Source organism: Tauraco erythrolophus, chromosome 15 (genome assembly GCF_009769465.1).
Source record: "Tauraco erythrolophus isolate bTauEry1 chromosome 15, bTauEry1.pri, whole genome shotgun sequence".
NCBI classification, from domain to species: Eukaryota; Metazoa; Chordata; class Aves; order Musophagiformes; family Musophagidae; genus Tauraco; species Tauraco erythrolophus.
Window position 1 is genome coordinate 2,867,804 of NC_141479.1, and position 12,999 is coordinate 2,880,802.

General features: G+C 46.0%; 1 protein-coding gene across 1 annotated transcript in view; it reads left to right on the forward strand.

The window, feature by feature from the left end:
* The first annotated feature begins 8,163 nt into the window (after window positions 1-8,163).
* CBFB (core-binding factor subunit beta) overlaps window positions 8,164-12,999 on the forward strand; it is a 44,424-nt gene continuing 39,588 nt past the window's right edge. Inside the window, exons 1-2 of the mRNA XM_086620939.1 lie at window positions 8,164-8,241; window positions 8,484-8,570. Coding sequence (XP_086477065.1) covers window positions 8,164-8,241; window positions 8,484-8,570 — 165 coding nt within the window. The remainder of the gene's footprint in view (window positions 8,242-8,483; window positions 8,571-12,999) is intronic.

Genomic DNA, 12,999 nt, shown 5'->3' on the forward strand with positions numbered 1-12,999 from the left:
GGGGGAAAATCCACATCTAATAGGAGAATCCTATGGTAGAATGTGCTTTGGAATCTGGTTTGGGACACAGAGAAGGCAAAGGGGCAGCTGCAAATACACACTTCAACATGGAGTGTAATCAAATCTGCATGGGGAAATTCTTGCGATCTCACGAAGCCCGGGATAAGTCTAGGAGACTTCATTCTGACCCAGGGCGTGCCCGTTTGGATCAAGGTGGAGGACTGGGGCCATCCTAATTCCTAGTCAGTAAAACCAAATAGCTCCAGCAAGAGGAGAAGCATGAAAACAAAGTTAGTAGCAACACCCTGCCTCTTTGAAATCCCTTCCAAATTCTCAAAGGATAAGATCAATGCGAACAGAAACAATAACAGCGCTGTACTAAAAGAAGGTGAAAAGGCAGCTCCCTCGGCAGCACACACCCAAGAAATGGGCTTTTCTTTGCTTTCTTGGAGCTGACGTGAGGCAGGCAAGAGCTAGGAAGAGCCCCAAAGCAGCAGCCAGGTTTTTCTTTTTTTCTGACTTTGCGAGCTCCAGAACGAAAGCAGCGGTCGGCACCCCCTGTGCCAGAGCGCTCCAAACCTGCCCGTGATGGAATGTGCTGATAAAGAGGAATATTTCCTTGCAGACTTGGTTTGAGAGACAAATTTAAATATTGCTAATTTCCAGTATCGGCTTCAGCAAGAGACTTCACCTCTCAGTGATCCAACTGATCCCACCAGTAAATGCTGGTGGCTCTTCCTACCTTTGAATGTCCACTTAGACAAGACGCTTCATGACTTAAGTGGAGCACTGATTTCTCTGAAATCCGACAATCCGTTTGTTACGACACGACGTGGCAGCCTGGTGCGTTAGGTGTATGGAAATGTGAGTTTTTGATGTGTTCAGAGTGTAACAAGGCAGCAGAACTCCGCTCAGTTCTGAAATGCAACTTTCACCTTGAAAATGAAATTAATTCTTCAAGTAAGAACAAGATTTTTAGAATAATCTGATGGTTTGGAAGTCAACATTTTGCTGCCTTTTATGAGGCAAATTTAAAGTTGGGTGTGCGTCTTAAAGGTGGATAAAGGGTGAGTGCCCCAGAGGATTGAATGGCAGCAGAAAAACTTTATAATATCTTCAGGAATACCTCCTAGAAACAGAACAGGGGATTTTAACAAAACTCTCATTAACACAAGTTGTGCTGATAAATCCTCTGGAGTTGTCTGACTCTTCTAAACAAATATGGAATTTTGGAACAAGAGATTTGTGTGTGTGTGTGTGTGTGTATAAACTTCTTTGTTTCTCACCAGCAAAATGTTTGCAGCCAAGATGTGCCTGGGGCAAATCTCCCCTCCTGTGAAGTTTATTGATATTTTTATTTCAGCTAGGCAAAGTCTTAAAATCCTTGATTACAGTTGGGAGTTCATTTCTGCTTTGACTACAGAGGTGGTAAAAAAAGCTTCAGAAATACTATTGCTTTCCGCCACTGGATCTATGAGAGGAAAGAATCTCAAATCTTATGAGAATAATCCCTTTTGAATCTGAAGAGTCACTTGGACGTTATATGCACCAAGATTGAGACACCTCTAACAGTTGTACTGAATAGAATCGAAAGCGTGACAGGCTGTAACACAGCTTGCTGAGGGAGAAACATTCCCATGTGAAAGAACAGGGCTTTGAGTCACTCTGCTTAGCTTTGTCCCCCATCATCTCAAAGTCTACCCACGAACAGCTATCCCTACAAGTGTTTGGTTTCCATGCTTTGAACTTGAACATACCCTGTGCTGCTCATGCAGGAACAAAAAGGGATGGCTGCAGGAACAGATACTCGCGCTGTCCTTGCAGACAAGCTCCTCTCTGGCATCAGTCACCAGCTTAGTTTGTGTCAACCAATTTCTTAGTTCTGTGTGTGCTAACAGGAGGGGGGAAAAAACAAACTAAAACCACCTGAAGATTGGAAACAGAAGAAGAGCAAAAATAATTAATCCAGAGATAATGTAGCATTTAGCTTATCGGGTACAGATTTGGCTGGTGGAGGCTACTAGAGCACGTGCATGTGTTGACTGTTTCTAAGACAGGTTCTCTGCTTGTGACCGCTTAGTGTCACCCTGATTCCTTCCTGTGGAAGAAAACCTCAGATACCTTGGGTGGGAAACTTCATGTCCACTCAGAGCTGCCGGAGCACTAAAGCTGGCCCGTGCTGGGCCTGAGGAACTGAAACTGTCTGCGTTGTCTGTTCTCATGTTGCTTCCTGGAAGCCCTTGAGCTCTGAAAATCTGCAGGGATTTCTAGAACAGCTACAAGATTACGGATCTTGTCCTGTCCTTTTATGTCTCTTTGTGCTTAATGGTTTTTAGACATGTAAAAGGCTCTCTACCATAGCATGCCACCTCCCAAACCCATGCATGAGACAGTATGTCTGATAGCAGCACAGAAGATAATACAGAGAAAAAGCTGCGCCTGAACAACATACAGTTGAGTGCCATGAGCGTTGTCCATATGCCGATTAAGAGCATCTTCAGAACTAATTTCACAAAGACAGTTTTAAAACACTTCCTTTTATGTATGTAGGCTTGGGTGAGTCATGCCTTGTGCTCAGTTAAACTTTCTCCTCGTTGCTCAACATCAGGGATAATGACAGTGCCTGGCTCTTTACACAGAGATCTCGAGATCTTCATCTGGAGATCTCAGACATTTGATAGGTGAGGGAACTGAGGCACGAGAGGTGAAGCGATATGCCCAAAGTCACTTAGCAGGCCACAGGCAAGGCTGGAAGAGGCACCCAGTCCTGCCCTCTGCTCGCCAGACAATGGAGACTCTGAAGTCAGATAATGCTTCTTTTCACAGTTTGCGCTGCAATTGGTAAAATGAAAAAAGGGGTTTTAACAAAAAGCTGCACAGCTCCATTGCCAGAAGATGTATAGATAGCACAGAATCATAGAAATGTATACCTACTTCGCTCATCGTCGCTGTTCCCGATAACTAGTGTGAAAGTCAAGTAGCCTCCTGGGATAATCTGGTTTAGTTCTCTAATTGTGTAGCTCAGCCTCTGTTGCATCATGGGAGGAATAATCAGTTCTGATGTTCTCGAGTTTCATTTTGTGCTGGTTTCTAGAAAAACATCTGTATTCCCCTAGTTAATTGAAAGAATTTAAACAGATTTTCAATTCATTATGATGCTGTGTTTTCCTAAGACAGTGCCAAGCTTGGTAATCAGAGGCCACCTTTGCTACATCAGACTCCGGTACCTGGTATCACACTGTACTTCCATAGTTTCACGTCCCTGATCTTTTTATGGTTAGTTGCTGGCATGCAAGTGCCAGAAGAGTGTGTTCAGGTGGATGTCCCGGGCTGTACAGGCCATGCTCATGGGAGATGCTGCACATATGTTATTGAAACAAAGGCTATTTCTTTTGTGAAGCACGCTGTCAAACTGCCAGCGCTCAAAACCAAGAATAGCCCAGGGCATCCAAATCACCCAGCTGGGAATGGACGGTTGTTTTTACCGGCTGTCTGTTCAGGCCTGCCCACGAAGGCTTAGGTCTCTTGTTGCACTGTGGTAGTAACCTGGGCTGAAGCAGAGGTGCGAACTCAGCTACTCCAGCAAGAAAGTCATCGTGACTAGTGTGCTCGCTGGGGAGGCTGGGAATTTGGGCTTCAACAGCTTCAGCATGGGAAGGGTCTCCTATGTCCTGGCTGAGCTCTCCAAACGCTTGGGAACACCAAAGGCAGGCAGGAGTCATGTTCTGATAAGGGAGAGTCCCATTCGGTTATTTCAAGTAGCACCTGCAGGCATCTCCTTTTGGAAAAAGGGTTCCAGCTTTGGTATCTGGAGTGAACAGATGCATCTCTCTTGTAGCCTGGTTTAGAGAAAAGAGACATCAGGTGCTGCTTCCTCCCTCATACCTGCCATGCTTAGCATTTTTTAACTGGTAGGCAGCTTCCCACTCAGAATGCAAAATTAGATCGTTTTATTTAACTGTTGTGGTATCGCTCTTATCTCTCTGTGTGTGCTCTGTAAGATGTTTAAGTATCACTTTGGTCTCTGCCAAGTCCTGAAAGCTGTGTGTTGTTGCATTTGGAGTCCCTACATCCATCCATCTCTGCATAAAGTGCTTCCACAGACATGAATTGACGCCGACAGCTCACGGCCCTCTGCATTGCCTGTATCCCTCAGTAGGGCTGTTTTGGGAGTCCTGAGATAAGATAGACCTTTATGCTGATATATGCAGGCTAGACACGGAAGGCTGCTCTGGAGGTGACTTAGAGCATTTCAGGACAGCTTCTGCATGTGACTGTGGGTCCATGAACTGATCAGCAATACCCAGTGTCGCTGGTGGGATGACTTCAGTGAAGATATTCTGGCTGGGAGCATCGGTTGTAGTAGCAGGGAAACAAAAATTGATCTAGGAGAAAGAAGCCAATTCATCTGCTCAGTTTCTGCCCCTCTCTCTGCATTTTAAGTATAGACCTTGCGTAAGCATATTGCGTTTCACACCTAATGTGCATAATTATATCTTGCAAACAGTTTATTAATAGATCTATAATCACAGAGTAGCTTGTATATACATAACACTGGTGTTTGATTATGCTGCAGCTGCCGTAGATCAATGGAGACACGCAGTGGAGCATTGCTTATTAGTGTCTCACATGCGTGAAGTCAAGAGAACAATGTAACCTCGGTGCCATGCAGTTGTTCACCAAATACTGCTAGCTAGGGGAAACCTGAGGTTTCAAAGACACGGTGGAGAAAGAACCGTATATACAGGACTTGGCACTTAAAGAAAGCTCCCTTTCTCAAACACATCCCATCTGTAAACCTTTAAGTGGTATTCTGTCTCAATTTTCCATGCACTGTAAACACGTTAGAACTTATTTTGGAAAGGGGTCCGTTCTGAGAAATTGCTCTGAAAGCAGCATGCCTACAAGCTTGACTATTTCTATTTTCTGAAGGTGACTCACCCGGAGGCCTGATGAAGAGCCTAAGTAAGTTCTCGTGAATCAACAGACTAAGGATTTGCAGACCAAGGTAGTTCTACTAACGTTTGAGCAGCCTGAACCACGCTGAAAAGGTCTGCAGAGATATCACTGAGATGCTTTTAGGAAGCGGTTGAGTTTGGTTATGCACAAGGAAAAAGGTTCTAGCTCATTTTGGTGTGTTGATGATAGAGCACTAAAAGGGAAAAAAAAAATTAGGTGAGCTGCAGAATTCCCATGAGTTTGCATCCCACCTCCAACACAATAACCTCAGCTTTCCCTCTCATGTCCCCCAGCTACCACCTGCGAAGCTGCTTCTGATCCATGTTGACTATCTGGCAGGTGGCCAGCGACTCTGGCCAAGCAGGGTAAATAACTGGGGAAATTATGCTGTAGCCTTTCTTGCAGCGAAGACATTAATTTGTGTGCCCTCCCTCTGCCTAGCTGGGAACAAAAAAAGTAGGAACTTCTCTGTCTTTTAAGACCTGAATTGCCTTATTAGGTGTTGGGGGCTGCATGGGGTAGAGAGAGGAAGAGCTGGTCCAATTTTATCAGCTTCCCTGGAGGAGAAAACAGGCCTAAAACAACTGTTTTCTCCCATTTATATCTGTTATGATATAAAGGAATTGGTCCCCTTCGCTAAGGGGGTATTCTTCAGACCAGTAGTTTTTTCTTTTTTTTTTTTTGTTTGTGTGTGTCAGATTAGTGTGGAGAAACCGGATAAATTCGGAGGAATAGTATCATACTGTGCCACTGTTTTCCATCTGCCCCTGCTGCACCAGACCAACCAAGGCAACAAACAGAGGCAGTGTCTGATCTGTTACAGACTTTCCGATAATATTGACTCACTTTAAAACAAAAACTTTGCAATGGAGAGATGAAAACTCCAGGATGACAAACGTTAAACAAAGAGCTGCCTGGAGGAAAGCAGTCAAGTTTGATGTCGCTTCCAAAGTCTTGAAAAATATATGCCAAGGTCAAAAACCCAAACTCGCTAGGTGATTATGTCTCCTGGTTCTTATTTTAGGGCTTTACAACCACTCATCTTGCTTTTGACCTTGGTAATTTTTTTTTGCAAATTGTTGTTTGGAAGAAGGCACAGTCAGTTTGGGGGGGGGTGAGGAGGTGGGAACTGGGCAATGTACTAGCAAGTAGTGAAAGATTATTGGAGGTTAAGAGAGCAAATTTCTACCTTATGAACTTGGCAGCTCTCCTGCAGGTCTACGCTCCTGGTATTGATCTTTCTGTAAGATGAATAGTGATATGGATTTTTCAAAAAATGTCTTATTTTGGGACCTTTAAATGTGCCTGACATTCACGAGAATTCCACTTAAGGGCTGGTATTAATCTAAATGAATCAAGATAATATATAACATTTTGATGTTTTCAATCTCCGTGTATTTTCTTTTCAAATTTGGTTATTATTGAAGAAAGCTTTTAAAATAGTTCTTTTAGTGCTTTTAACTTCTGAATTTACACATGTATCTGCAGTACAGTAACGTACCAAAAATGGGAAGATACAGCTTAAACACAGAGTTACTGCTGAAATCCGCGGTTTACACATGTATTAAATATCTCTTGAAATATTTTCTACATTTAGAAAAAAACTTCTACAGTGTTTTTATGAAGTCTGTATACAATTAGTTAAGGGAGAGAGATACTTCCCTCATTTTTTATTAATTTGCTCGTTCTTGATTCAAATCATGCCTTCTGGCTAACCTTAGCATTGCCCTCTTCCAATTTGCATGAGTATGTGTAAAGTTAAGATTGTAATACTGAGAGATTAGAAAACCTCATTTCTTTATCAAAAGATCTAATACGCTCTAATATTTTTTATGCTGGCAATAGGTATCGTAATATTTAACTGGTTTTTGGCATGTGCAGCTATCCCTATGACGCTCCAGAGCTTTTTAAAAGCTGGGGCAGTGGTTGTAAGAAAGAAATAGTCAAGGTATGTATGAAAAAAAATGGATTTAGGGACAGGTGATGCACGTCTTCCTCTGCTCCTGGATTTAATTAGCTCCCGTGAAACGCCTGTTTGTGAGGATGAAGAACCACGAGCTCAGGCTGCAGCCTTGGCGCTGTGTTTTGTAGCGCGCGAGTCCTTTCCTTCCCAACTTTCCAAGTGCTGGCGAAGCCAAGCGGTGGGTTTCTCGCTCCGGGCCGACACCGAGATCTGCAGGGCACCGAGCAGCCCCGGTGTGGATTTCCAAGCGGTGGGTGCTGCCGCTCCCGCCCGGAGCGGGCCCCTGGCCCGCAGTTCGTGCGTGGCTCAGCCGCTGCTCTGGGACCGAACAGGCAACGGGGCTGGCGCAGCCCCGACAGCACCGGTTTGGGGGCAGCTGGGCACCGGGGCGCGGGGCCAGCGGTGGGGGCACAGCAGTGGGACCACCCCCTGGGCACAAACAGCCCTTTGCGCTGCCTCCTGCGCCGCTCCGACCCCGCTGACCCCGCGCGGAGCCAGAAGCGGGTGCGACACGGGCGCTGTCCCGCCCTACCGGACCTCTCCGCACCCCCCGCCACGCTGGGGGAAAGGGGGCACCACGCCGCCCCGTCTCCCTTCTCCCAGCCCGCGCGGGACGGCGGGAACAGGTGCAGGGGGCGGTCCGGGAGTGACCGCCGAGTCTCCGCTGCGAGGGGATAAGGCTCCTTCACCACCGGGGCAGCCAGGGGACGGCTGCCGCCCGCCCGCCCGCCCGCGGCAGAGCCGAGGCTGCTCCCCGCGAAGCAGGAAGCCGGAAACCATCGAGACGAGCCGCGTTACCGAAGGGGAGCGACCCCGCGCCCCTCAGCGCTGCGGGGTGAGTCACGGCCGGGCGCCGGGGACAGGGGGGGAGCACTGACTCACCCCGGCCCCCCCCCCACCGCCCCGCTTCCCGCCTCTGAGGGAGGCGCGCGAGCTCCCGCGGCGCATGCGCGGCGGCGGCGGCGGAGTTGTGAATGGTGCGGCTGTTCGGCCGGAGTTTAAGAGCCGGGGAGGAAGTCGGAGGGGAGGGGGGAGCGGGGAGCGCGGTAGCGCGAGCTCCGGCGGCGGCTCTGCGCGCGCGGCGGGGGGAGGAGGGAGAGGGAGGAGGCGGAGGAGGGAGGGAGGGGAGGAGAGGAGGGGAGGGGGGCGCCGCCGGCGGGGGCTAACAAAGGGCGAGGCGAGCGCTGGGGCTGGGACAGCGCGGGGCGGGAGGGAGGGCAGCCGGCGGCGGCCCCGCCACCATGCCGCGGGTTGTCCCCGACCAGCGGAGCAAGTTCGAGAACGAGGAGTTCTTCAGGAAGCTGAGCCGCGAGTGTGAGGTGAGGCGGCGGCGAGGTCGTGTCGTGTGTGTCGTTCCCCCCCCCCCCCCCCATCCGCCTTCCCCTTCCCGCACTCCTTCCGCGGAGGAAAGTTTCCGCGGGCCGCGGAGAACCCCGCGCTCTCGCCTCAGCCCGGCGGGGGGAGCCGAGCCCGGCGGCGCGGGGAGGCGCAGTCTGTGCACTCCGCTGCCCCCTTATCGCCGGGATTGGCCCCTCCTGATTGCGCGCCCTGTTCTCCTCAGATTAAATACACCGGCTTCAGGGACCGGCCCCACGAGGAGCGGCAGGCCCGCTTCCAGAACGCCTGCCGCGACGGCCGCTCCGAGATCGTAAGTGGCGCCGCGTTCCCCTCGGGGCCCGCCGGGACCGGGCCGGGCGGCCGCCGGCGCCTGTCCGCCGCGGCGCGGGCGGGGTGACGGCCGGGCCCCTCCGCCGCTTTGCCCCTTTGCTTTCTAAAATAATGATTAACAAAAAGTTCCCGGGAGCCGTTGAGGAGGAGGCACGCTGCGGAGTAGCTAAGCGAGAACGCGTAGCGCTGGGTGTGGCGGAGCGGGCGGCGGCGGGACGGTGCGCGGCGGGGGTCGGGTGCGGGCGGCCGCGCCGTGCGGGGAAGTTTTCCTCAAGGGAGAAAAAAAAAAAAAACAAAAAAAGTGAAAAACGACGTTTGGCGCCTTTCCGACGCCGAGGGAGAGGAGGGTTTCGTTAAAAGGCAGCGCTTCCTTCCCCCTAAGGATAGCTAATTTTCGCGAAAACGTGTCAGCCCGGGCTGCCGTCGCCAGAGCGGTGGATGGGAACGCAGCTGGCCTTGAGCCCCGGGGTTACCGGGAGGTGATGGGCAGGTGAGGAAAAGCTCTCGGAGCCTCCAGAGCCACCCGCCAGCGCGAACTGGCTGTACTTCCTTCCCGGGGCACGTGTTGCAGTTGTAAGCGGCTTATTGCAATATTCAGCTTTTTTTTTTTTTTTTCTGATTTAAGAAGTGAAGCGAAGTATGGTTGAGAGTAGTCGAGAACTGACTGGTTATTTCCTGGTTTGATTCCTGTTAGGTGTTTCCTCTATAGGATCAGTGTCTCATAGCGTTGTTGTTAAGTTCTTAACTCTTTGCTCTTCTAAAACACAGAAGCAACCTCTTTTCATTTACAGGGTGTAACGAAAGACGAGGTAAAAATTCCTTCCCATAAAATATAACTCCTACTTTCACCAAGTTTAGTTTATAATGATTCTTTAATTTCTCGTGGTATGGATATTGCTAGTCTGTTCACAATGAAATTATTCTTATACACAATGGAACTATTCCCGTGCACATCCAAACAAATATAATTGAATACCAGTTACTGCAACTGATCTTGGTTATTTGCATTTGTGAGTAAAAGGATGTACACTCGAGTACATGGTTATCTTTTACTGAGTAGCTTTATTGTAGTTGAATCTTATCTCTGCTTGTTATCTGTGGTCTTAGGACCTGTAATATTCTTTTGTGAGAGGCCCCTGTAGTCAGTCTCTTAATTTTACTATTTTTTTTTTTTTTACATTCATTTTTCATTGTGCATGTTTACTTCCTTTAAAAAGTCACCAGGGAAACAATGGGTAGGTAAGGAAAAAAAAGAAAAGCGTTTTGAAATTCCTGAACAGGTGAAAGTGCATAGTATACCTGAGTCCTTCCTAGAAAAAAAAAAAAAAAGGACGTGTCCACATGTCCCTTATAAACTGGCTTTCTAACGCAGACTGTGCGGTTATTTATATAAATGGGAAATCACTGTAGTTTCACCGTTGTGCTTCTAAGCTGCTGCTGCCTTCTCTCTGCCAGAACTTCATCCCTTGGAAGCAACCAGTGGTGCCTGTTCTACATCTTTTTGCTTCTACTTAATTATAAAATAGCCTCTAAATTTCTTGATCTGGAGCATCTGGTTTTGTTTTGTGAACAGGGCATGAGTAGTCGGGTTTATTTAGAAATGTAGCGTGTGTAATGACTGATGTTAAAAAGAGCTAGCAGTTTTACTTTTTTTTTTTGGTCTTGAATGTTTTGCCAGACATCAAGGATTTATTCTTTTATCTCCAAAGGGAACCTTTGGAAATGACCTTACATATTTTTAAGCAGGCAAAAACACCCAGAGAACAGCTCAGGGATTTAATGTGGAACTGGCAGTAGGTTGTTGGTTACTTCTGTCAAATAACTCTTGATTGAATAAAGAAAATAATTACTGGTATTACTGTGAAAATAACCGAAATATTGAATGAGATTTTGGGTTTTCTGGTATTGCTTTGATAACTTGAAAATAACTTTACATGTTCAGTTTTGGGAGGCTTCCTACCTGCCTATGTGTTTGGAAGGTACTTGCATTTTCATTGTCTACATGTGGGCCACATCACCCTTGCACTACCTGATAAGCTCCTTGCAAAATTTGAGGCATGTGTCAGACTAAGCTTTAAAAGGCTCTGTATAGAAAATTACAGTTTTCTTGCTTTCAAGTTTAAGACCAAACTAGTGGTGTGATTATTTATTTTTTAGTATTTTTCCCCCCTCCATTTTTTTTAAATTTGCTTGTTACTAGAAAAAAAAATTATTGGGTTCAGTGTGTAGTCATGTGTGGATACTAGCAAGACTGTTCTTGAGTTTTTCAGTATTGACCTATGATTTTGATTTGAGAAGCACATGGGTATTTTAATTGGATGATTTTATCTGTTGAAAGGGAGAGAACAGGCTTCAAAAATCTACATAGCTTTTTAAATAGCCTATGGTTTAAATTTTTCCTGCATGAGGATGTGGGAATGCACATACTTTCATTTTCTCCTTTTCTCTGATATTTTTCCCATGGTTTTTCACTGCCCACTAGCACAAGTTGGAGGATGGAAGCAGGGATGCATGGATGCTTCACTGTCTAGCTCGGTTTCCAGGAAAGCAAGTGTAGAACTGCTGAGCCAGTATCCTTGCAGCCTGCAGAAACTGGAGCGGTCCAGAGGGCTGCAATGGTCAGCTCAAAGATCTGGCTCCTTGACATTTTGTTTTAAGTGTATAAATTACGGAGTGCAAAACACGTTTGCTGAAGATGCTCAGAGGTGGGAAGGTAGCTCCTGAACAGATTAAGTGGTGATGACTTATGAGTCAAAAATATTTGGAGATAGGTGTAATTTTTTTGTTGATACGTAAATTGAATCACTTAGAAAAGCAAAGGGATGGTACAAGCCAGTCAGCCTCATCCTGATGGTCTGCAGCCCTCGCAGTTTCTATGCTTCTTATTTGTGTGAGCGTATCCTCCACGAAGCTTCTATTAGATTGATTGAAATGTTTGTCTTTGCGTATTGTAGGGCAAACAAATATTAATGTACCAGTACAACATCCCCCCTTAGTATTAGCAGGACAGATTCATCCATTTTAATGACATTGAGAATGTGCTTAACAGGAGATTTAAGAAAAAAAAAATAATTTTGAAAAATCTGCTTTTAAGGATAATCTGAAATGGAACCTAATTGCAGAGTATTAGTCTCCCTTGGCGGAGGGGAAAAAGTCAAGACAAAGCACTTCTACTTTCAAAATGGGTGGTATTAATTCTGTGTCAGACAGCGTTTGCGGTACACGTCCGGAACTATCTGAAATAGCACGTAGAGCTGTAGTGTCGTAGGTAGCAGTACAGTTAAACCATAAATTTACTCAGTTCTGGGTTGCTTGAAGGGAATCTGCTTGTCAGGAAATTCCAGCTATTAGAGTAGTATTTCTATAGCTTTGAAGAAAAACTGCATTCTGGATTAATGACCATTTCAATCTAAGTGATCATGGTAATCAATACAGTTGTTTGATTGCCATAAGCTACGTTTAACCCTGGGATTTTGAGCAGAGGTATATTCTGGGGTGCAGCATGTTCCAAGTATTCGTCTGCTTACAGGACATACTCAGGTGTACCAGAAAAAGGTATAAATACTGTGAATCCGACTTCTACTTGCAAAAATCATTTTTTATATCATGTCTAGAAATTGACATACTCCTTATGGCTTGGAGTTGATGAGATACAGAAATAAATACAGAGAGTTTATAAAGAAAATCTTATTTTCTTTTGAAACCATAGAAAATTGTTTACTTAAAAGCGGCATACGCTTTTTCTAATATGGTTAAGTCAGTCCCTTTAATGATTTTACCAAGGGCTGCAGTTGAGAAGGATTCCTACAGTTGCCTGACACGGCATCTGCTGATATGGATTTCACTGGTGTCTTAATGTGACAAGAGAACTTAATCCTGTGAAATTTAATTGAGCTGTGTATTGATGCTGCTTGCCTGTAGATGATAAAATAGGAATATTTACGTTTCAGTTCAGCTAAGAGTTTATCTAGTACAAGTAGATTACGAAAGGAAACAAGTCTCTCTCTTTCAGAAAAAGTTGTCCCTAGTAACAGGTCTCGGGAGTTCGTTTTCCTTCAGCAGTACTTCTAGAGATATGCAGGCTCTTTAAAAAGCATGGGCAGATCTTAATGGTGCGGGTACTAAGTTGGTGCAGGGTATCCAGACAGAACTGAAAGGACAGATTCTAATGTCAGCAAAACTGATTTGAAAGAAGTATTGATTCCATGTTGTATTTTATATCTGAAGCAGCCAATGGCAAATGTTGTCAAAATGGAATCAGATGTTTGTAACCTAATACTTAAGAAAAATGATGAGTGCATGGTTTTGACTTTAAGTATTCTCTGTGCTGCCTGGCTTAAGACATAAACTGATGTAAAAATAAATGACTGCCTGCATAATTTATGTAATGTCTTGCTCCCTGATCCTGT